Here is a 25,456-nt window from a genome sequence, read left to right as displayed (position 1 = left end):
GATTTTTCATGCAGGACTTTAACTTGTAATGGAGTATTTTTACATTGCTGTATTGGTATTTTTTTTACTTAAGTAAAGGATCTGAATACTTCCTCCACCACTGCAATTTAACCATTAGTTTTTCTGAATTCATGACCCTGGTATCGTACATGATGGTTCACCTGAATGCAACAGAGTCACCACATTATCAGTTCATGTTATAAGTCAAATGTCTGCTGTGAAAAAAGTCAGGATTATGTATTTATGTTGAGAGGTATCTTCATTTACAGGTGACATGTCTGATCAAAATAGTCATTCAGAAGCATGGGACCCTGGAATCCCTTTTTGGGCCCAGGACCCCACTTTGGGCACTTGTGTTAAATGGCTCCGAAAATGAAAGCAGGCAGAAATCAGTTGCCATCATTTGAACAGCTGTTTTCTAATAGGCCACCATTAATCCCCAACCCCCTTGAGCTTTTTGAAAATCAAATGATTTAACTTCAAGAAAAGCATTCCTCTCAATGAATGAACGGTCTATGGGAGATGATATTAAAACAAATGGAAACCTCTCTAAAGTAGGTGTACCTTTAATACAAGATGGATTGTCTTGAAAAGAAAACAGACTTCTGTTTATCTTATTAGACATACAGCCTCAAACCAAATGCTGCAGGGCGGTTTATCTGTACGGTTTCCTTCTATTGTACCTGAAAAACAACATTCCTCCACACTTCCAACACATTTTTCTGACAGTGTCTGAAACTCATATAACTAGTGTTACTGAAAGACCTCCAGAAGAATCATTATGCCTGCACCCTCTTGCACACAGCTAATTGTAAGGCGTGAGACACCTTGAATGAACCCGTTTCGACTGATGTGTGTGTTGTCACGCTACTCTACACGTTGTCATGCTTTACCTCCACAGTACATCAACATACAGTACAATTTAAACACAATAGTGGTTTGTAAATAGACACCAAGACTTCTACTCAGAGACATTTCCAAGAAGCAGTGTCTGCAGTGTTTCACAACACAAAGCAAATACTGAGTAGGAAATTCATGACACCAGTTTTTCCTTTATTTCTTTACAGTACATAAACCTCAGGCATGACTTGGTTCAAGAGGTCAAATTTTACCCAAATGTAATACTGTAATATTAATAAGAAAACAGTGTGGTGTTCTGCATAATTTAATTCCTGTTTTTATAACAAAGATTAAGACAGGTTAACCATCTCCCATGATTATACATTAACTGTTGATAGTGGGAAGAAATGACAGAAGACATGTTGAGCAACTACAAGCACACAATTATCCTCTCTGTACCACCTTTGACAAGCAACGCCCAAAGCTCTTTAACCCAGCACATGAAAGACGCAGGAGGAAGCATCTGTATTCATCATTTATTTAGACTGCTGTGGTGCACCGGCATGTGCCGGGGTAAAACGCTTTGGAGATAGCCCAGTCGTTCCTCTTTTCTGCTTTATTTCATTGCACTGCATCATCCTTTAGTCTTTCTTCTCTTCCTTCTCCTCTTCATCTGGGTTGTAAACGCTGACGGTGAACTCACCAGCCTCTGTGCCGTACTTGTTCTTGACCAGGAGAGCGTATTTGCCGGAGTCAGCTGTGGTGACGGCGGCGATTGTGATGCTGGCAAACTTTCCGTGCTCGAACTTGAGTTTGTAGTGGTCATCAGATACCAGCTCCCTCTCATTCTTCATCCAAGATACCTCAGGTACGGGCTCACCCCAGACGTTGCCAGTCAGGTTCAGGGACTAAAGGGAATAAATAGGGTGGAACAGAGTTGATGGATTGTCAGAGTGCCAAGGAAAGAGATGCTCACAAGAAAGAGACAAAGAAAAGGAAAGTGGAAGGTGAGACAAGGAGCTCAACATGGTGTAATATTAACAGAGTAAATATCATTTATTTACCTTGCCCTCTTGGATTGCAACCACATCTGGCAAGCCTCCAACAACACGAGCGCGGTCTAAACGAGAAATACAAGAGTGAGCCAAGAAGCAAATGTCACCCATCAATCAACTAACCTGAGGACTTTTTGTCTGTGTACAAACATACTCAACTCAGCATGACATTCACCTAACTCTGACTTCTTTAAAACATTTGATAACTTTAGTTTAACGACTTCAATGAGTGACAGATGATGCTTTCTAATTTTACAATAATTTTATCTCTACTGCATGTATGAATGATATTTTTAAAATGTTCTGGCCGGGAATTCCCTTTCCATATTTCAGAGGTGGAGACATTTCATCTCCAGAAAAACCATTTTCCATGAGTGATGACTAGTAGAAACTTGTAAAAAAAAAAAAAAAGAAACTTGTAGAAAATTAAATCTTATATTAAAACTCTGGCAGCTGCCATGTCCAGAAAAATGTTACATCGTTTCAGAGAGCTATGTCTCTTGGGAGAAATCAAAGAATAAATAACCACTTACTTCTCTCTGCGATTGCTGCCGCCCTACGGAAGGAAGGATACGGACATTGTCAGACGCATCTCAAAATGGTATCATAGGCGGAACGGTCACAGCATTTTTTTTTTGTTGTTTTTGCAAAGCTATACAATGCCAGGAAGTGTATTTTGAGTGCCTCTAAATGGGCTCACAAAATACATAGAGTCTATTTTAAGTGTGTGAACGCAGTTATTATTTATTTGTGTAGACATCCTTTTCAGACAGAAATACAGAATTACGCAACACAAAGATCAAGTCAGATGAGTTTGTTTACTTACTTGAGCCTTTGGAACTCTTCAAATGCCTCTTCCCATACTGCAAAAGAACAAATCAGCAATTATTATTCACTTACATAAGAGCAAAACTGTCAAGAGTTAACGGAACCTGAGTCTTTCTGAAGTATCTTGCTTGTTTGAACTTTAAAATCTTCACTCACCCTGGCCAGACAGATCAAAGACCCTCTTTACACCGTCCTTGCCATCAAAGATGTCCATGGTGTATTTGCCCTTGTCCTTCTCAGTGGGCTCATTGATCTTAAGCCAAAGCTGCTCTCCTGTGACTCCAGACTTAACTCTCTCTGAGGCAGAAATCTTAGCATCTCTAAGGAAGAGAAAGGTAAAACAAAAAGATCACGTAGTGCAAAAATGTTTATACAGCAACCCTTAAAGTCTGCACAATTATCCCTGTATTATTACAAAAAGAAGAGGTCTGACCTCTGTACACAACTGAGAGAATTAGGCTGATAGGTGGGAAGCTTTTTTCAGGCCAATTATGGTTAAAATAGCCAAATTCATATATATTTTAACTCTGCATGTTGTTCACTATTGGTGAAATTATTATTTAACATATATGCTGGCACATTTTATCTCATGGGCACCAGAAAGATCCAGGATATGTGTTTGGTAACAACTACATTAAACAACAGAATTTAAAAGAGTTGTGTTCATATTAGTGTATACCAGTGCGAATAAGGTTGATTTTACATACTTATGAAGCCAACCAACATGCTGCTCCTCAGTGTAATATGTGACCATGGAGTAGAGGATGATGCCGTGTTCAGTGCTGATGACTTTAACATCAGTGGAGGAGTTGGCTAAAAGAAAAAAACAATAAATAAAAGCAAGTCATTTATTTACATCCTAAGGGAACCATATAGATCAATGGTATACAATACTGCATAAAACATTTCCATCTTTAGCTGTCAAAAAGGTTGTGCATTGACTGCAGTATGAGTAGTTCTTCATTACTGCTTGTGTGAAGTTTAATGACTCACCAATAACCCTGAACAGCTCATTCATTACAGCTTGGTAGCCTGGAGAAAAAAATGAGAACAGCAATTAATGTCATATTCACTAAGCTTACATTTTTCTTTGCAAGACTAACAGCATAGATGTCTACTTCAAACAGTGAATATATGACATTCATGAAAGACTTTACCCTCATCAGTCAGATTGAAGGTGCTCTTATCTTTGCCTCTCTCGTCCTTCAGGGTTACCTGGTAAATACCAGCATCCTTCTTGCAGATCTAGGGGGTTGAAAAAAAAGCAACATAAGTATCCTTGATACAACAATGTATCCCCTTCTACCGTAAACAGAAACATGGGAACACAGTATAAATCTTGGGACAGATAATAGACAGTAGAACAGCCAGACAGAGACCAACTGGACCGAAAAGGTAAGCTTTTCTCCCGCCTGGGATGCTGCAGGCGTTAAATGGGAAACATGAAATAGGTAAGACAAGGAGGACACATGGAGAAATCATAGGCGACAACTTATGGCAGCATAGTTTATGTCCAGACTTTGGGTCGTGGCATCGGGGGAACGTCCTCTGCAGATGGCTTTTTTCCTTCTTTTTCTTTCTGTTTCTCTTGCTTAATAACGCACTGTAAATTAGACAGATAAGCCAGTTAATGCAAATGCAGGTGACAGGAGTGGCATTGAACAGGCCGCCTCTCCTGAGCTCATGCAATGACACCAACCCTCTCTTTGTGAGTAATGTTTATACAGTTTCAATGTAAAGTTCCTTGAAACATCAATATAACTCTACTGGCACCAGCAGTGACTCACAGACCAGATTAACATAATCGAAAAACGACAGCTTTCCAGTTTTTAAATGTTTGTTTACGGTAGCCAGAGGAGTTATATTGTATAGACAGTATGAAATGAAGTGAATGAATGAATCACACAGATAAACCATATACTGTATTTAAACCATATGGGCATAAATATTGAAGAGTATGACATAAAAGTCTGGTTGCTCAAATACAAAATATGTATTAAAAGAATAAAAATCAAAATTAGAAGCATCACAATTCCTGTGTGCGACATGCTGACGCGCTGGCTCCAGCAGCACTCCAGCAGGACGCAGGAACGTGAATATTTTTCCAAGTGTTTCATCATTTATGATTCTGTGTGTCAGAGAGGGATGGTTGGCAGCGTAGCATTTAGTCTAGCTCTACAATGGAAGCATAGCTGTATTAGAAGCATCGCTTTTAGCTCCTTGCTCATGAGCTCACGACTCCTCACAAAGCATGGCCTCTGTCTAATGGTCTGACCTTTCCGATATTAAAGGTCAGGACGCCGTCTTTTTGCTCAATTTTCTGAGCTTCCTCATCATCCTCTTTAATCTCAATGTTGTCCTTGGACCAGAAGATCTCAGTCTCTGGTTTGATATTTCCTATCTGTGGAGAGAAATAGAAGAGATAGCAATATGTTTGTGCCGCACCTTTTACAAAAACATCAACAGCAATATGAATATTTTTGTGTTTGTGTGTGTGTGTGTTATTTTTCTTACCTTGCATTTCAACAGCACATCACATTCTGGAGTAACGGTGAAGTTGAGGTACTCAACAAAGTGAGGACCTGTGGACACCCAGCAAAAACTTGTTACAGAAACACACTTAAGTAATTAGTGTTATACAAATATAACAGAAAAGTAAGATCTCTTACCTTGTTTCCTGATCCATTCTGCTCTCTCAAATTCAGATTTCTTTTGAAGCTCCCTGAATTCTAGATAACAACAACATGAACTGTTAAACACCAGATTTTCAGTCCTCACAACAGAAGCCCTCTCTTTTACATAACTAAAAATTCTCAGAGGCAATGCACCAGAAAGTCAGCTCCATGAAACATAAATGTGTGACAGTAACGAAAGGTTGTCTTCTGCTGCCCCTCAATGGACATATGCTTTAAATGCATCAAATAAAATATACCCAGCAGAGCAAGAATTTTCAGGTGTTCCAAATAATCTGCATGGTTTCTCTTCCTTATCCATATTTAATAAGAAGATATTGAAAAATCTGTATTCACAACATCTACATGGAAGTAAAACTTGCATCTATACCTTCTCCAATGAGCACCAAGCTGGTTGTGCCCTTGGCCTTGCCATCCACCAGGTTAAAGGTGAAAGTTCCCTCATCGGTGACCTCCAGAGACTCCAAGTACATTTCAATAATGCCAGTGGACTTGTCAAAGTGCATTTGGTATTTCTGGAGGCAAAAAAGAGAACATGTCAGTTGTAAGCCTATGATTAGTTTGTGGAAGATGATACAAAATAGAACATATGGGACAACATGATCAAGAGAGAAAAATTCCTTTCCTTAAGTTCCTTAAGTTCCTTACCTTTCCCTCACTAACAATGACGTCATTAAAGACATACTCCACTTGGCAGTCCGCAGTGAATTTCTCCAGCTGAGTCCAGAATCGCACACGACCCTTCTCAAGCAACTCCATGGACATTTCCTGCTTAAAGGGAATAACTGGAGAGAACCACATTGATGAAAGCCTTTGTAGTATCAATATATACTGTTCTTATATAGCTATGTACATGGTGAATAAAGTACCAGGCTTGGTAGCCACAATATCCAAGACAAACCTGCACTTATAGAGTGTTTGTTGTGTTAAGTGATAATGATGAAAAGAAAAAATGTGGTATCAGCAATAAGTGTGATGTGGTGGAATATTTACCAGGGAACTTGTGCTCATGGCTGATGTCCAGAAGACGCATAAGACCTGTCAAATAACAAATAACAACGGCAACAAAATGTGTGAATGTTGTGACCTCTGCAAAACCCTTCACTTCATCACCCCACCTACTGCTTGTTTTACTTTTCTCTTGTTTGACGGTATTTTAAAGAAGTAACATTAATGCTGTCAAGACTGTCAAGATATGTGTCAAATACAAATGTTACAACTCTGACAAACATACAGGGCAACGTCGTTTGAGACAAGCTTCAAGACAAACACGCACGTATCCCAGAGTGTAACAGAGGTCAATTTGGTGCAGCTGTTGAAACAGGATAACAGACAGCAGTATACACAGCCCTTCAGGCCCTCCTCACACCTTTAGCACTGACATCACCCAAAAAAATAACAAGAGAATCGAGTTTCAGACCCCTAAGACTGTGGGGCTGACTCACCCTCCTCAGTGAGTGTGTAGCTGGAGGAGATGCCATCAGTGTTGGTGACCACACAGGAGAAGATGCCCAGATCCTCGAGGGAGGGACTGTTAAAGATAGCTCTGGACCTGGAGATAAGGACACATGAGAACAACAGGGTTTAAGGAAAGAGGAAGAACTTGGACAAGAGGGGTTTTAAAGATGTGGAAAATATTCGCAGTGGAGATTAATCAATTGGCTTCCTGGAAGCTGCATGACAAATTGCATTGGATGCTTACCTGCCATGTTCGGTGACAATAGTCAGGCGAGAACTGTCTGTGATAGTCTTATAATTCTTGGACCAAACAAACTCAGAGCCCTCACTCATCTCAGAGCACTCAAATATCATAGAGATCACACCATCATCATCGACATCCACATAAATCTCCTTGTTGCCTAAGGAAGGGAGAGTAAATGATTACTTTTACCAGTAAATGGTCATGTTTGTGGACATAACATGAGATCTACAAATTCACAATGTGACTGAATGTGTGAGTTACATAACAATCACACTCACCAGAGCGAGTATGTGCCACAACTGGGCCTAAGGTTGCTGAGGGCTTTCCAACTCCAGCAAGATTTTGAGCACGCACACGGAAGACGTAGGATGTACCAGCCTTCAGCCCAGTCACCTGAGTTGGCACATAAGGAGTCGGAGGGAATTTTACCATCAGCAGATCTCAGCTACATTTAAAAAGATATATAAAATGTTCTATTCATCTTCCTCACTTTCAGGTATTTCGTCTTGGTGGCCTTCTCATGGACTGCCTTCCAGCCCTTATGTCCAGCAGATGCCTCCTTGATGTCCACGTAGTAGCCGTTGACAGGAGTGCGGCCCTCAAATGCAGGTGGCTCCCACAGAACCACAACAGAGGAGTCACGAACCTCCAGCACATGAAGACCAACAGGAACACCTTGGAGGACAAACGAGGGAGGGAACTTCAATAAGTGTTTTACTGGGTTTTCACGTTACTTCTGAAGAACTGTAGGATAGTTTGAATAATGTGGGGATCAACTGCCCAAATGGAAAGAAAATATATTTGAAAAAGATTTCAAATATACCATATCAACACAGGAATACAAATTCAGTAAAATATTCTAAGGCGTTGATTTATTGGCAAGTTTCTGAAAATACAATGCATTGGCAATCTATTTAATATGCATTGTAGCAAATGCTGTAAATAGTGAGATAACTGAGTGTTTCTGTGTTCTTCTCTGTTATTCTTGTACCACATGTTAATATGAACTTGGATAATGATACCAAAACTATTTTCTGTGCATTTATTGTGCTTTGGTCCATGCTTTTATCTTCTTTTGCATCAGTTGTACTGTGTGTTAGTACTTTTGTTGTTTCCGTCGTCTTTTGTAAATTGAATTGAGACACTTAGATAGTCCATTCTCTTTAAGAACAATTTCAGATGATGCATTGTCCACTGCGCTGAAAAAGCCAAAGTTGTGTATACAGGCGAGGTAACAAATATAATAAATGCAGATGCTTCCATAAAGGGATCACTGAATGGTTTGATGAGTCTGAGAATGATATGAATCATTTGATTTGAACTTAACACTCATTAGATTTCAACTCAATTAAACACCTATGGGAGATTTGGGAACAACATGCAGCATTCTGCATAACTAAAAACACTAAAATTAGCGAATATCTTTTGGAAGCATGGTGTCGGGAGTGACAGAAACCAGGAGGAGCACTGAAACTGCACTAGAAGCTCGTTATTAAGACAGCTAATAGTTTTTGTTTTAATTTTTCAGCTAATTGCCTCCTCGATCCATATTCTGAGACACTTTCTATGTAATAATGTACTTAAAATGAATCTTGACTTGACTTGGCATTACTTTGTTGAGTATTTTGTCTCTCTAAAGTTGTCTCTCATACTGTACCTGGCACAGTAATGGTCCATTCCTTGCACTCCAGGTTTGCACTGTGCAGAGAGGCTTTGCTCACACCTGCCATGTTCATAGCACGCACCTGGAACTGGTAGAACACGTTCTCCTTCAGGTTCTCAGCCTAAGGTGAAACAAAATGCAGATAATTAGAAATGATTCAAAAAATGAAATCATATAACTCTGAGCAGCAGTTTAATTATAATAATTACCACATAGATAATCTCATTTGTGCTTCATCGTTTATACACAACATGGCAGTAAGGTCAAACTGGCTGCCAGCTTAACAAAATACAGTCAATAATGACACTGGGCATTGTAACTGAAATAAAAGAACTTACTTTATAGGAGGTTGTAGTCACTGCCTCGTGGTTCATTTCATGCCATTTCCCATGAACGCCTCCCTTCACGGTCCTATAGTCCACAAAGTATCCCCTGATATCAGCTCCTCCATCGTTGGCAGGCGCAGACCAGCCCAGCACCATGTGGTCCTTGACAGCTTCCAGCAGGGTCACATTAGTGGGCTTCCCAGGGACGGCTGAGAAGAGAGTAGATTTGCTGGTCAGTGTTTATTGTAAAAGAATAAATGATGTTTTTTTAAACAGGATAATTCTCAGACATTGAGATTTTAATATTGAAGGAATACAAATTCAATCTCATAAGTCATCTCATACAGATGACTGCATTAACGAGCAGGCTCATCACATACAACAAAGATTGCAAGGATCTTAGTTGTCATTAGTGTTAAGATCTCACACGATTACAAGTGCTACAGTTAAACACGCTGCATGCTTTGGGCACAGAAGTAACACACTTTTTTTAGGGTCATTGTAATGGATAAAGTACTTACACTCGAGGCCAGAAGCAGGATAAGTTTCAGGCTAAGAGAATCTCCGAAGCCAGATGAGACTCTCATTAGATTCATGCTCTTTAAGAACACAGTGTTTTAGCCTTCACCTTGGCCATGCACCAAGAGGCAACCCTGAAGAGTTATCAAACGGCAAAACAGAACTCAAGCAAAAATAATTTATATAGAAATCAATACACAAAGTACAAGCAATGTAGACGATCATCTAATTTGTTATTTGACCTTGTCACTAAAAAATGAAAGAAACGGGATTGACAAAACAACAAGATCCAAAGACAAGTGTTAGTGATGAGTAGATCAGGCAGGCACATGCAAATCAATTAAAACATGTTATATGAACATGTTATATGCCACTTGCATTTATTAAATGAAAGAAATGCAAGAACTGTGAGACAGAAGAGATGGTATATATGAAGCAAACAGTGTCTGAACAAAATCGAACAGACAAGATATGGAAAAAATGAAAATAATGATTTAAAAATGTTTGTTTAGAAAAGTGGGGAAAAATTGGCGTGATGAAAATGAACAAGGTTCATGACCAACGATGAGTTCAGAGAAGCTCACTGCTCAGTTGCAAAGAACAGATGGCTGCAGGTCATGTGTGTGAATGTGTTGAATGAATTTAAAGTATACATGTCTTTCTAGAGAGGAGAAATAATGTTTAAAAATAGCTGGGAGGATGGAACAGAGGGAGAGAGAATGGCTTGAATGCTACAGGCAAAGTGAATAATGGAGATGAATTATGAGGACACTCACAGATGGCAGCCTGTACAATCACAGCATCAGATTCGACGGAGGTATGGCTGTATCCAGCGGCGTTGACCGCCTTCACCCTAAACACGTAGTTTGCCCCGGTGGTCAGGCCATGACACACAAACCTGAACACATTCAAGAAAAAGAGGTCAAGAGACTTATATTATCATTGCACTCAGTTTCAGCAGCAGGAGTAATAGCTAGAAACTTTTACGCAACTGTGAAAATAAATGGCAACCAACAGAATTTAGTTTTACAAAGGTTACTTGGAGGCTTTCCAGCTGTGGAAGCAGAAAATATTCATAAACTAAAATGTGTAGCCCTGTACTAAAGCCTAGAGAAAATAGGTACTTTATTTTATGAAGTAGTAGTGCCCTTGCTAATTACCCTGAAAATGAATAGCCAAATAGGCTAGCATTAGCTAATGAGCTGACTGATTGATTTTGCACATTAAGAGCAACATTATAATTTTTATTTTATTATGATAAAAAATATGAAATAACACCCTCTTCCTCTTACAAATGAAAAGGTCGATTAATAGGCAATAAAATCCCCCTTGCTCAACTTAATACACACAGGGGTTTTACTGTGACAACCTTGGCTACATGGTCTGGTATGACCAGTAGCTTGACTAACTTTATTGCTGCGTAACTGACATTATTAAGTCAGTTCACTGATTTTGTGACTTGTCTTGTGTTACTGTTATGCTATGTTTTAGCTATTTAGTTGTTTTGCTATCTATAGCTATCTATATCTAAACATACAAGGTGATTGATGATGATAATGAATCAAAGAAAAAACAAATCAGTCACATTTATTTTTTTGACCAATATTCTATTTTTGCAGCTCCAGTTTTCAATTAGGTCATCTAACTTGAACACCAAAATTAATTATGATAATTATTTTACCTACATTTTGGGTGTGTGCCTTTTTAAAGACTAGTGTGTAAGATTTATGGGGATCTATTGGCAGAGACGGAATATAATATTCATAAGTATGTTTTAATTAAGTTTTAAATAAGTATGTTTTAATTCATACATAATATATGTTATTCTAAGCTGTTTTCATCAGCTTAGAATGAGCCCTTTATATCTATAGGGAGCAGATCCTCTTCCACAGAGCCTGCCAAGTTTCTAGCCCCCAATGGACAAACCAAACACTGGCTCTAGATAGAGGGCCTTTAGCGTTTTCATGGCCACTGTAGGTTCTCCTACATGGTAGAACAGGAGGGGGGAGGGCGAGGGGTTATCACTTGGTTGCAATCTGCAACATCATTTAGATGATACTAAATCCTACACACTGGTCCTTTAAGCAATCAATTATGACATATGAATTCATAAACCCAGAAATGACTTAACTGCAGCTGTTAAATTAACTACCTGGTCTGCTTGACAGGTTTGTTGTTGCAAGGCATCCAGACCTCCGTGCCCACCACACTACATTCAACATAGTAGCCCACCAGGTGTTTCACATCCTTAGACGCCCCCCAGGTGACCACCACAGAGGTGTCAGTGTTCCTGATGGCAACTGCATCGCCCGGAACTGAGGGCAGGTCTGCAAAGAAAGAGGTTTGAATGAGATTGGGATCAGAGAATATAATTTAGAAAGAACCAACAGTCTGGAAAATAAACTAATGATATTATGATATAGATTATAGGTTATATATACAGGAGGGTCCTGAAAAGATGTAACACTAGCACTGATAGACATGCAAGTCTTTCCTGCTCACCGAGTTTATCTCCAACAGTGATCTCTCCTGTGGATATAGAAGGATCACCCACACCTGCGGAGTTGCAGCAGCGCACGCGGAAGCTGTAGGATTTACCCTCTGCCAGATCAAACAGGGCAAAGCGAGGAGACTTGACCGGCATACTGGTGTTCACCCTCTGCCAGCTATCTGTCCCTGAAATACACTGGGGTGGACAGGAAGCCAGAGAAATCTCAGTGAGGAAGAAGATAACATGACAGTAATCGGTGAAATCTGACAACTGGAATTTAAGACAACACACTGTATATAATGGTTAGATATGAGGGTGCTCAAACCTCCATAAGCAATGTCTACTTTAACCGACTGCATATGTCCACTTGTTGTGACAAGTCCACCAGTTTTTGTCCTTGTTTCATGTGAATCATTTTTTAGAGGTGAAGTCATCCAGTAATTCACAAGGCAAAAAGCAAAAATTGGAGGTAAGTCTGAAATATTAACATAATTTGGAACAGCTGAAATATGTTTTTTCTGCTTTCCTATCCTGATAATCATTTTGAGACCCCGTCAGATTTGTCTGTGGGTTCCTGACACTCAAGTGACTTAGTAAATTTAGTAATGAGGATATTAGTAGCGATGTAAAACTGAGCAAATGAGTAGTTTAATACTGAGTTGTTCTGGAGGATAGTAAGATACCAATGTTTTATTGTATTACAAAAGAAATAACACCAGTGCTTTAGAAATTTTTCATTGTGAACAATAGTCACTGTAGATAATAGAAAACGCATAAAATCTTGTTCTCTCTGAAAATATCATATTAATAAATAAATTAGCTGTTATACAGTTGCATGTGTGGTTCATTAGTAATTTAACAGTGGGTTCAGATGCATAATGTATTTTCAGATTGCAAACCGCTGTCACTTCAAAACAAGTTACAAGAGACAGTTATCCACTTCTCCTCACCTTTTCAATGTAATACATGACTCCCTCATGACCCCTCTGGATTGGAGGCTTCCAGGCTAGCACCACATAGCTCTTAGTTGCCTCGGTAACCACAACATCACTGGGTTCTCCAGGGACCACGCCCACTAAGGAGGCAAGAGGAAGTTCACATTATTTGTTTGAAGTTATAGCCAGATAAAGACTTTTAGATTGGGTTTACATTAAAAGAGAGTTAAAATTAGTTTAAAGTTGTCATACCAGTGGGTTCCTCCTCTGTGAACTTGATCATCCCAGTCCAAGGGGCTGAGGGGCCAGCTGTTGGGGGAAAAAAAAGAAATCGATTGAAAAGTGCGGTTGTTAGCTTTGTTGCAGCTTGTCAGCAGAACTCTGATGCATCTCTCACCATGGAGGCGGGCTCTGTCGGAAGGATCCATGGCCATCACTGGGTCAGAGACACGAGATGGACGGCTGACTCCTGACTTGTTCAAGGCCGTCACCCTGAAGATGTAAGAACGGCCCTCCACCAGCCCTGTGACGGGGAAGCGGGTGTACTTGACTGGGGTGTCATTGCACTGGGCCCAGTGGTGGGTGCCCACCTCACACCTGCCAACAAAATACATACAAATCTGATTTGTGAACACCACAAGCAGCATTGTAACTTAGTTATCAGATGTGTAGTTGCTGTTGAAATTCACTGTTAATCATTCATACTATCCGCCCACATACAGTAGTAACAGACTCACTGATCTGAGCTATAATAGGTATGCAGGCAGTTAGGAATGTGGGTGTTTTATTTATCTGGGAGGTGACATTTATCTGTCAAGATCACAGTTTGGTGGAAATCTAAGGGGAATTTGGGTTAGTGCCATGTGCCTCTGGTATAACTTATCCTACACAGAGAGAGCTGAAATACAACTAGTGTAACTGTATAACCTGTGTATAGAATCTTACCATATGCTACATAAGAGGATGAAAGTTAATCATAATGTCATTGGCATCAAATTTATGTAATATGTGGACAAAATCTTGAAAAAAAAACAACTCAATGAGCTGACCGACCTATCAATATAGTATCCCAGGATGGAGCTGCTGCCCTCCACCGCTGGCTGCTTCCAGGTAACCACCACATAGTCCTTGTTGGCATCATGACAGCGCACATCAAGGGGGGCCACGGGAACCCCCTCCACCTCCACATCAGCATCTGGCATAGCAAGACACACACACATATTCAGGAACACACATACACACACTTGTGAGTAGTGCTGTTTCTAAATCAGTCTGGTCTCCATTACATACTCAGTTTCCATTTTCTGACCTACTTATGCCCTTTACAGTAGTGTATATTTGGCAGCACTATAGCTACAGTATGATGGATTAGTTTATATCATCTTAACATTGAAGGAAATTCTCATTAAGGTCCCCTTGTGTGCGTAAACCTGCAGATTTTTAGTGCAAACAGAAAACACTCTGTGGTTTCCTTTCTGACGGGGAGACAGATATAGAAGCAACATGCCACAGAGGAAACCTAACACCCCAGAGCAGAGAGAGTGTTGTCACTTAAAGACACGGCAGTTTTGAGTGGTTCTCTACTTCATCTGTGTGTCATGATTGCTAATATGTTGCTTTGCTCTGCACATAACAGTGGTAATCATAACTGTAAAATTCAGCACAGACGTGAGGCCTAGTTGCTTCACATTTCCCAACTGATACTTTTAATGTCATACAAAACTGAAAAGTCCCCCATTCTGCAATAAAATAAACATCCACAGTTAAAATACTTATCAGGCACTTTACCTTTGACAAACACATAGGCAGAGTAGGTGTCAAAGCCAGACTTGGTGTTGACGCGTAGAGTGTACCTGCCCTCATCTTCCTTGTTGAGGTGGACGAGGGTGAGTGTGGCACGTTCCCCAGACCAGTGGGTGTGTACCCATTTAGAGTCCTTCAAGGGCACAGCTGATGGGTGATGTCAAAAACAAAAGAGGTGTGATTGGCTATTTATAGTAGATTAATACATGTGAGGGAAATAAACAGTTATAAAGAAAGATAATGCACTATTTTCCTGCTTACAGTCTCTGTACCACACGACTTCAGGCTGGTACTTTTTCACAGTGGGATAAACAATGACTGTGCAGCCCAGACTCAATGTCTCGCCCTCATGACCAAAGGCCACTTCAAATTTGTCAATGATGGTGGTCTTGAAGGTAACACCATGCTCAGCGCAGAAACCATCTGTGGAGATGTAGGAAAAATAGAAAATTAAACACACTACTATTAAAGCATTCTGCATTAATTGACTTTTTACACTCCAGAATAGCGCAATATTACCACCTTATAAAGTTGTTATGGTGAATGAACATGCTTTTTATACATCTGGCAGACATTAGTAAGTCTTAATTAGACATTAGTAAGTAAGTCCAATCCTCACTCTCCTTTTAACTCTATTTTGGTCTCCACCAGCTCCTGAGGGAGTCTTTAGCCGCTAAATGCTGCACTATGTTCACCAGTTAGTGTCACTATCCTGTCTTTATTGTATTTTTTCTTGTAGTCTCTAGCCTCCTGTACTCCTTCCCAGACTGCTTTTCCCTCCACACCTGCCCTGCATCAGCTTTGTTAACCCTGCCTTGCTCCCAGTGTTTCCCCCAGCCAATCAGCTTCCTGCCTGTTCCCCTGTTTCATCAACTGTCCCCTTTTCCCTCATCAGTTTAGTTTGTATTGAAGTTCTGTTGTTCAGTTTAGTCTTTATTGGGTCATTTTTTTTGTTCTGTTCTGTTTGCCTGCATCTGTATCATATTAAGTACTTCATTCATAGTTCTGATGATATCGCTTGTAATTAACAACTCTGCCTTTTTCACATGAACCCATAGCTGGATAGGAAAACCTGGAGTTGACTGAGCTAGTTGATAGCCAGCTTCTTGACACTGGTTATCCAGGTCTGTCAATTTTAGGCTCAGTGAAGCCAGCTAATGACAACCTGGGTATGTTGAACTTGCTTCATAGTATAGCCCCCCTGTTCCTGTGTTGAATCCTGAATAAAGATAATTTCTTCCCGTGCCTGCTGTGTCCTGCATTAGGGTCCACCTGCTACACTCAATCATGACAGTTAGTTGCCAATTTTGTCTGTCTGCTATATGGTGCTGGGCAGGTTGCATACCTTAAATCATACCTGAAAATAACTTCCTGCTGCTGCCAGAAATGTACATGAGAGCAGTGAGAATGAACAAAAACAGTGAAGTTGCTGAATGTAAAACCAAAACAATGAGCTGAAAGACACTAAAACACTCTGTAGAGCTAAGAGGAACTGCAGAGTTGGGTAATAAACACCGTTTGTTTCGTCACAATGGAAAACCCCTTTCACATTATTTTTTTTCCTTGGTATTATAAAAAATGAGTGCAACTAGTGTAATTAGTGCAACTTAAAGTTCTGTTATTTTATGTCTTATCTAGATAACTTCCAATTAAATATAATTCTTTGAAGTGACTCACGTGGTTTAACATCAAGTGGGCCTGCTTCCTCACCCTCCCCGAACCCTGAAACAGAGAAAAATATCAGTAAGTAACCTTGTTGTAGGGTTTTCGGATACACATTTGACAAGAGTAAAATATGATATACTAGGCACAAAAACAACTTTTACGCTTGAGTATGAGCTTTAGGACTTTCCTGCAGCCTAAAGCCAAGTAACTCCTGAAAAATAGACTACTAGACACAACTGTAGGACCATGTTGAGTTTACAATGGTGATATTTTAAAGCTCTACTGTTGCTAAACAAAAGAGATACAAGCTGCTGCAGGAGAAAGAGGGAACTGTCATCAGCACGGAAAATAGTTACCTACTTTTCACAACAATAGTAGCCACAGAAGACATTTCTCCTTTCACATTGAGGGCAGAGACGTGATACTGAGCAGTGTCCAAGAAATCACAGCTAAAAAGTAAAACAAGACCACATAATGAATTAGCGGCATCTCATTTGCGTTAGCATTCAGCACTCTGTAGAGTATTTTCATCACAAAACATACAAGTTGGGGTAATGTGTATTTTAAGTGCATCTCATTCATTCTAATAAGGCCATGCAGTGTGAGCTTAATGATTACCTACTTCTTGATCTCCAAGGAGTGCATGTTGTAATTGCTCTCGACATGGTACTTCTCAGAGTGGGCCTTGGCATCAATCAACACGTTGTTTTTATACCTTGAAGACATCAGAAAGACAGCTGGTTTATTTTTTGTCTCCAGAGTCTGTAACTGCAGAAGAGTGTTTGTGTGTTCATGTCCAATCTGTAGAAAATACACCAGGCTGATGACGAGAGCTTTGGACGTGAACTTGTCTGTGACCCACACACTCATCAGCGTTTTTTTGTATGACTCAGAGAAGGTGGGGACCAGTGAAACTGGAACATAGCTTACCAGGCAATCCTGGGTTTGGGCCACCCTGCTACGGTGCAGTGCAGCTTGACAGTCTTGCCTTCCCAGACAGTCTGTCCACGGGGCTTGACGACAAACTCTGGAGGGTGTGTCAGGCTGTCTGGGTTCATTTTCCTACGGAACTCTACCCACTCACCCATCTATATCAAGAGAGTGAAGCCAGATTATGATATTGAGCACAGGAGAAGATGAAGGCTTTATGTCAGAAATTAGATTTCTTTGACCTTGTCATTGCAAATGCACAAAGGAATGAAAACGATTTACCGTCTTGCCCAGTTCCAAACGTTCGGCAGATTCCCGGACATGCATCGTCCTGGTTTTCTTCTCCACTTTAACATCAAGGGACTCCTTGGCCTCCCTGACAAACAGGTTCCTCATGGCCACATAGTTAATACCCTCCTCTGTCCTCTCCTCCTCCTGGGCCTCCATCAGGCCCCGAACCACATCATGACTACAACACAAAAAACCATTCTTGTTCAGTGTCAGTAAATGTAACAAACATAGATCATCAGTGTTCAGCATTAATAGTATTGATTTTTTACATCAATGATTATCAGTTAATGGTGTTTTGCAGCTTCCTCACTCACTTGGCTCTAAACACGGGAACAACATAGCCGATAACTTCTTTGTCCGTGTCCATCGCCAGGTAGGTGCGTTTGGCTCTCTTGGGTAGCGGGCTCAGCTTAACCACCTCCTGCCCCTTCTCTGTCTTCACAGAGGTCTTCACGCTTAGAGGTAACACACAACAGTCACATCACTTGAACTACAAACCTAGACATCAAATGGTATTACAATGTACAGTTTTTTGTGTACATGCTTGTACATAAAAAACACATTGTGGATAAGGATATTATCCACAGTCCAAATTAAGGATAAGGCTGTTGATGTTCTGTATTTTCTTAGTGTCATCAAATCCCATGAAAAGACCAAAACCAAAACTGTGCCATAGACTTCTATTATTGTCCAAAAACTAATAAAAACATATCAGTGAGCCACATTATTGTACTGGGTGACATGTTCCTTCATTACAATGAAAATGTGCACTGTAGTTTATTTAGAGTCAATCCCACATACATCACCTTACTGCTGTAAATACTCACTAGTGCAGAAAATGCATATTCATCCACGGCTGAAATTAGACCCCAACAAATGTGCAATTTACTCCAGTTTGAGTGACCTTTGTGAGAAACTACACTGCTCAGTTGTTTTAGAAAATCACTCAGCCTTTACATTTTCAATAGGAACAAGCGGAAGGGGACGTTGCAAAGCATTTAGAGACAAACTAACACATTATTGGTTTTGGTAATTTCATGGGATTTGTTGACTTTAAGGAAAGTATAGAATAACTTCATGCGTATCCTTTAATTGCACATACCTTGTTGTAACTAACACTTTTCAGTCATATTAATAGAATAAAGTCTGGCACTCTGAACAGATAAAACAAGTTCTACACAATTCTGAATTATGGTACTAACTGATTAAAACTATATAATTTATTAAATTCTAAATAATCAGACTACTGGCATGTAGTTTAAAACTGAACTGACCTAGTCAAGCAAATACATGTACTTTTCATAGTATGTACCGTATTTATTTGTAATGACAAAATGGGATAAAGAATATGTAACAATGGTGCAATCCAATAATAATGACAAAAATACTCAACATGCACTACAGTGCCTCTCTGCATTTATAAAACTTTAAATAAATGTGCTGGTTACATAAAGACATATCCAGAATACACTGTAGTCTAGTTACTCAGAGATGGAAGATGTATTTCTGTCCACCATCTACGACCCTGACCCATATTACACTCGAACATCAGCCACTCAGGCTTCCCTATTGTCAGCTTGGTTTATAAATGGAACTGGAATTGGTGGATATGCAGCAGGGTGGAAAGTTTCAGTTTAAAGCCCTGCTTTCACTTATAATCTCTGCCAAGCCAGCTCTAGTCTATCCATTTGGCCTAGAGGAGTAGTGGCAAAGCATGGCTTTGATAAACTCTATTCCAAACTGGTGAGGCAGGATCAAGTCAAAGGGGCTGAATGCACAGCTGAGACAGACAGATGGAGTCTCACAAAGGATTTCTGCAGTGTCAAGAAGTTATTTCCACTGCTGACGCACCAGGTGTGTTGAAAGGAAGTCTTTGGTTCAAGGCATTAGGAAGTCATGGTTATAAAAAGTTTTAGTGCTGATAAAAGACATCAATTCCAGTTCGTGAAGCTATGTGTCTATAACAATAAAAGTACCTATAGTAAACTTTTTATGCAGTGTATCCACCACAAGAAGTAAGAGTTGAAACTGACAAATCAGCATGACTGAACCTAGATCATTAACTATTAAACTTCTGTGAGGGCCAGTACACAACTGTTTACAATGTCATGACGTCCATACAGTGTCTTTACAGTTGGCCTAATGGTAACGTCTCAGTTCCTGCCTAGAGAAATAGCTCTGTGGTCCAAGAATACATCTGGCAGCCATTCACTACAGCTGAAATTCCTTCCTTGACCCCGTTTAGGAAGCGATCATGGTTCCAACATGCACACTGAGCCCTGCAGTTTGAAGGACAAAAGAACTGACCATATTACATGTTGTGCTAGTGACACAATGGGACATATACATCTACAAATCTAAGCTGCTGCACTTGACAGCAATTGAAACTTTCCAATTAAGACTAGTTCTGATAGACAGTATCCCTTTCACACAGCACTTATGTTAAACTTTGAACATACTTTGATCAAGCTTTGTTTGATTCTAACACAGAATTTCACATACAAGTGAAAGTAAAGAAAAATCAGCAGGAAAATGAAAGAAAGAAATTCTATTTAATATCACGGGTCTGTTGATCAACTAATCAATTAATTGTCTAATTGTTTCAGCTCTACCTTATATTGTTAATATCTTTGTATTATTGTATTCGTTGGACATTGTATTACTGTATTTTAATTTGCTTATGGCTAAATGCTAATTAGCCTCAGACTCTAATATGGTGCAAATTAAATCACATAAACATAACATACTGTTTCTGTCAAATACATGAGTACAATACTACAGCTAAGTAGAGCTAATAGTTAGAAACAATACAATAGCCCACAGCTGTAGACTTGATGAGAACTTTGGGCATGACTTGGACTCGACCGCTTTGAGGTGTGACTTACTTAAGATCTCGAATTTAGACCTGGTAATGGCGATAAAAAAGTGTCATTGTCAGGCAGGCTTTGCAAAGCCTCAAAGCTAGAATATTTAATAATTAGGCCTATGCTTTGAAAGGACCTGTTTTCACTTTCAGCTTTCTAAAACTTTTGAAGTAAACGTTCAAATGCTGGTACTGAAATGCTGGTCAGCATTCAGAGACCTGAAGGACTTGTATCTTGACTTGCAATTTGCATATGAAGACTGGGGACTTGACTTGGAGTTTTGCAAGACCCTCAAGGAAATTTAGATGTGTTCTTGTAATGACACAAAACCCTGAAATCATTAAAGATGAACAGCTATGGGTAGATGAAGACTTTGAGCTGCATGGTCTTTTTCTCCAATCCAGACCAGGGCAACGAACCGTACGTATTCCAGTGTTGAATATTTGAAAGCGGTGTCTGTGTAGATTCTCAGACATCCAGGGTGTGGTTATCCAAGGAGGGTTGAATCAAGAGCAACTTGACTTCTTCTATAGATCTGAAGAAGCCCCTTGGATGAGAGGCGAAACATCTTCAAGTATCTACAACCAAGAAGTCCAGTCGCCCTTGACTCAACCCTCCTTGGATTTGAAAGAGGTCTGCTTGAAAGCGTGCATTCCTTCCTAGGTTATGGAAGTGGCAGATTACGTTAAGAGTATCGCATTATTTTACTGTCTTAAATAGCAACGAGCTCATAAGTATTTTGGCCTCTGCGTCTGCTTCACTCCCATCCTCTTACCGATGGCTGGTAGTCTTAAAAGTCGAGAACGACTGCTGGCTAACAGACGACTTGGCGCTCAGGTGATGGCTGCTCTCATGGTGCTGCTTCAGATGATGCTCCTGATGCTGATGATGATGATGCTCCTGATGTTGATGTTGACGATGATGATGCTCCTCATGATGTTGATGATGCGCCTGATGATGCGCCTGATGATGCTCCTGATGATGCTCCTGATGCAGATGATGATGCTGATGTTGATGCCGATGGTGCTTCATCGACACTTGTAAAGATCCTGACATCGTGAGGGCCACTCCGCCAACTTATAATGCCAGACTGTCTTTCACTTTACCAGCTCTGTGAATCAATCTCATTGTTACTATTATAAATTGATTTCTGAATTTGGGGGTTAGTTTAAGCGGGGGATGGTGATTAGGTATTAAGAATGGTGGCGATTGATTACGATGATGATTTTTGCTCTGCGTGAGCAGTTAAAGCGTTAGCTCTTGTTAAGCTCTACTTCTACGGCGTTAAATGAGGAAGCAGCAGGTTAATAATAAGCTGTGGCAGCATTGATTTGTCAACACATCAACGCTATACATCTTGATTTTGCGGCTCCAAAGACAGCAGATGACAGTCACCTCATAACGGCTTTGTGATGAAATGGAAGGCAAAATGCGTTGTGATGGAAGAAAATGACTTGAAAAAGTGTAAATCTTGTGTTTGGGAATATCTTAATTAATTTCCAGGCTTTGGTCAATAATAGATTTTACACTCTATAAGTGCTAAGGCTGTGACAAATAATAATTTCTCAATCTGTTGATTATTGTCTTTATAAATTGATTAATCATTTGGTTTATATAGAAAATAGTGAAAAATGTCCATCTCAATTTCCTAAATCCCAAATTGACAAACTGCTTGTTTTCTCCGAACAGTCCAAATCCCAAAGTTTTTCAGTTCACCATCATAGAAAATTCACATTTAAGAAGTTTGAATTTGTGAATCTTTTTGGCACTTTTGCTTCAAAAACTACAAACAATCGTCAAAATAGTTAATTTGGATCCACAAATCAACTAATTGACTAATTGTTTCAGCTCTTGTAGGTATGGCTCAAATTAGCTCAAAAACATGAGCAGCTCCCCTCCCATTAGACACAGGCACATCACCATATAACCACAGAACAATGTGATGGTTATAAGATCTATCTGCAGCCACTGTTTTAATTGTCAAGGTTAAAGTTTTTCCGTGATGGTTGTGTCCTTGAGTAACACCCACTGCAGGCAGTGTACATGTCTCTTTATTTCTCTGGAGCTATAAACTGTAAACTGGACTGTAAGCTGTAAGAGCACTGAGTGCATAAAAAAAGACCTGAGACATAAAAACTTTGATTTACATCAAAACTTTGTTTTGACGTAAATCAAATGTTAATTGAATAGATGAGCTCTTCATTTAAAATGACATTTCACTACAATGACACATGCAGTCTCATTTACAAGGACACACAGCTACAAATGAACAAAGCCTTGTTAGTAGACAGTAGAAGAACAGGTGAACATAAACAACTTAGTTAAACATACAAATAAATAAATTAGGTGGTTAAAGGTGAGCTTCAGACCTTACTGATTCATGACATGAACCAGAGTAGCCTAATAACTACCTGTGAATGACAGACTTGTTAATAAAGAAAAGATATACAACACTCACCACAACTCAGAATCCACCAATAGTTCAGAAATAAGAGAAAGGGTGTGTTATTCCAAAAGTAGCTAAAGCAAGTCCAGATCCAGGCAAAGCAGCAGGGTAAGGGGCAGTGGACAGGAAGGCAGTCCACAGAACAAAAATAATGCTGCCACTCGGCAGAATGCACAAGACACCGTCAGGACCTTTTAAGGCTGGGGCAGCTTTAAATTTAGACCATGAGACCATGAGAAGGGCCAGATGAGCTGAGGAGCCTCTCCTCGGCCTGGCCCTCAGCTATGTATTTGAATGAATATGAATTTAGGTGGGAAATGTGGGCTTTTCTGTTGAGCAATTTGATAATTAGTAGAGAAGAGCTGAAGTACTTGTAGCTGCTGCCTGTTGAGTGAGTTAACATGAACTGTTTTCTGAAGCTACACCAGAGTGACTTTATATAGAAGTTATATTCTGGATACGAAACCTGTTTCATTTAATATTTAAATAAAGCCCTTTGAACCTGCAATTGTTTGCCCCCTGTCTCTAACCGACCTTTGTGGCTCCCCCCCTCCCATATCTACCACCCCGCCCTTCATTCTCTCTCTCTCTCTCTCTCTCTCTCTCTCTCTCTCTCTCTCTCTATACTGAACTTCATACAACCTATCAGCACACATTCAACAGTTTCCCTGCAGTCACAAGTCTCACATTTATCCTACCCTGTCTTTTTCATGGTGTATAAAGTAGCATTGAGTCCTGTATGTCCCAATCTTAACCTAGAAAAAATAAAATCTTCTTTCCTACATTTACCTCTATTATTTCTCACTCTGACAGACTTTTGAATTTTGTAATAATCTCCATCCTTAGTGTTGTTATTTCAGATTTCCTGCCACAATGTCCTTATTCTGTACTGAATTAGTGATTTTGCTTTTGATCTCCCAAAACAAGTTCCTAAAATATCATTATCATTTTTGATTAATGCACTTTTAGCAAATTTATTTGCAAACTCATTTCCCTCTATTCCAACATGTGCCAGTATCCAATAGACATGAACATCTGTTTCTAGTTGCTGTAGATTTAATAAGATCACATAAACCCCTATGAAAAGATCCTCTCGAACTGTTTGTCATGATTAGACTTTATATTGCAGCAGCAGAATCTGAACATATCACTGCTTTAATTCGTTTAACCTCCTCTACCCACTGAAGACTGATGATTATTACTGTCAAATCATCACTTCTGCTCCACAGAAAAAGCCGCACAGTCAGCAATATGCAACCACACATTATTTACAGCAGAGATCAGCAATTAGGTTCAACCATGGGCCAGTGTTTTTTCAGTACTGCACAACTGGGGGGCCTACATATAGACGTGGTAAAAACAAAGCCTAATATATAGTTTTTAATATGTTCTGTTTATTTCAATTCATTCAAAAATAAATTGATTCTAAAGTATTAGGGTTGTATGAGGGCAGATTTAATAATTCCCATCAGTACGTGAGGGCTCAAGTAAGGGACAGCAGTATGTTCATGCTCATTTGGCAAAAATTGACTCATAAACATGAACATGTCGTCTGTGTTACACTACAAGACTAGTGATTGTTATAGATATCTCTTCCCTCCTAGACCCAGCGAAATGCCACGGCAAATCTAAAGGAAAAGAGTTGAACCACTCTCAGTTATTCAGGCAGCGTCCAGGCGACCTTGTCCCTAGTCACAATATTGCTATAAGATTGTTTACTTTAGCGCTGTTTCTATGGCAACAATCATAAAGCCAGGTCGGCTCGACCGAGAAGAAGACAGCTGTTTGTCCCTCACTGTCTGCTTGTCTAAGGAGCACATATATGAAAATAGGAATGTTTCATATATGACAAATATATGAAAATTCCTTCACAGTAATGTAATTGATAACTTATCCACAATAAACAGTGGGCTGCTTAATTTATGGTTGAAGCAAAGTGCTGTTATTGACAGAAATCTGTGCTCAGATCGACCAAATTATGTTATGTACCTTTGTTATTCATCTTGTAACTTTATAAGATGTTACAAGGTCAAATCTGATGGGATTTACATGAGCCTTATTTTAACAATGTTATCTACTTAAGATTTATGAAGAGTCATGTAAAAGATCTGAGGTCATCTATAAAAGGGAAAACATCAGCTTTTTTAGAGGGCGAAATATTTATTTTTATATGGGTGTAAATAAGTGTTTTATCAGATGGTTGAATGATATGTCATCCCTCTGCAGTGAACATTGTAGCCCAATCTCTGAACAAACTAGTACAGGCCATCAAAGTCTAAGTATGTGTGAGGTCTAAAAGTTCAGCAAAATTGCTAAGGGATTGAATTTTTTGCCCTTTAACTATTAAGGTTTAGATGACAAATAGAGTGAAGTTATGGTCCAGGTTTGCCAGAACTCCCTGCCTT

At 39.6% G+C, this 25,456-nt stretch overlaps 1 protein-coding gene across 2 annotated transcripts; it reads right to left on the bottom strand.

Annotated features, from left to right (window-relative positions):
- Positions 1-1,032: 1,032 nt before the first annotated feature.
- On the bottom strand, positions 1,033-23,223 carry myom1a (myomesin 1a (skelemin)). 2 transcript variants are annotated; one of them, XM_067606261.1, is made up of 38 exons: positions 23,064-23,223; positions 21,381-21,716; positions 18,056-18,196; positions 17,733-17,919; positions 17,451-17,608; positions 17,143-17,235; positions 16,881-16,969; positions 16,533-16,577; positions 15,117-15,278; positions 14,841-15,002; positions 14,106-14,247; positions 13,450-13,649; positions 13,305-13,361; positions 13,068-13,192; positions 12,129-12,312; positions 11,779-11,953; positions 10,403-10,524; positions 9,120-9,316; positions 8,776-8,902; positions 7,609-7,793; positions 7,397-7,511; positions 7,119-7,275; positions 6,862-6,968; positions 6,410-6,454; positions 6,065-6,201; positions 5,787-5,931; positions 5,393-5,452; positions 5,238-5,305; positions 4,999-5,124; positions 4,243-4,326; positions 3,881-3,968; positions 3,717-3,755; positions 3,431-3,536; positions 2,880-3,043; positions 2,722-2,758; positions 2,429-2,451; positions 1,905-1,960; positions 1,033-1,748 (listed from the first exon to the last, which is right to left on the bottom strand). In XM_067606261.1, exons 2-38 carry the CDS (start codon positions 21,659-21,661, stop codon positions 1,482-1,484), a joined length of 4,656 nt encoding a protein of 1,551 aa, XP_067462362.1. In that variant the 5' UTR covers positions 21,662-21,716; positions 23,064-23,223; the 3' UTR covers positions 1,033-1,481. The 2 variants fall into 2 exon arrangements, with proteins under 2 accessions (XP_067462362.1, XP_067462363.1); XM_067606262.1 differs by lacking the exon at positions 4,243-4,326.
- Positions 23,224-25,456: the final 2,233 nt, after the last annotated feature.

This window comes from Thunnus thynnus, chromosome 12 (assembly GCF_963924715.1).
Source record: "Thunnus thynnus chromosome 12, fThuThy2.1, whole genome shotgun sequence".
NCBI lineage: Eukaryota > Metazoa > Chordata > Actinopteri > Scombriformes > Scombridae > Thunnus > Thunnus thynnus.
Note: the sequence above shows the minus strand (reverse complement) of the source record. Positions and strands in the feature narration are given on the sequence as shown.

Coding starts and splice junctions, on each gene's coding strand:
- myom1a (XM_067606261.1), bottom strand. CDS start 21,661: ATGTCAGGATCTTTACAAGTGTCGATGAAGCACCATCGGCATCAACAT. Junction 11,954..12,128: donor CACTGTTGGAGATAAACTCG/GTGAGCAGGAAA, acceptor CTTTCTTTGCAG/ACCTGCCCTCAGTTCCGGGC. Junction 5,932..6,064: donor TCATTGTTAGTGAGGGAAAG/GTAAGGAACTTA, acceptor TTTTGCCTCCAG/AAATACCAAATGCACTTTGA.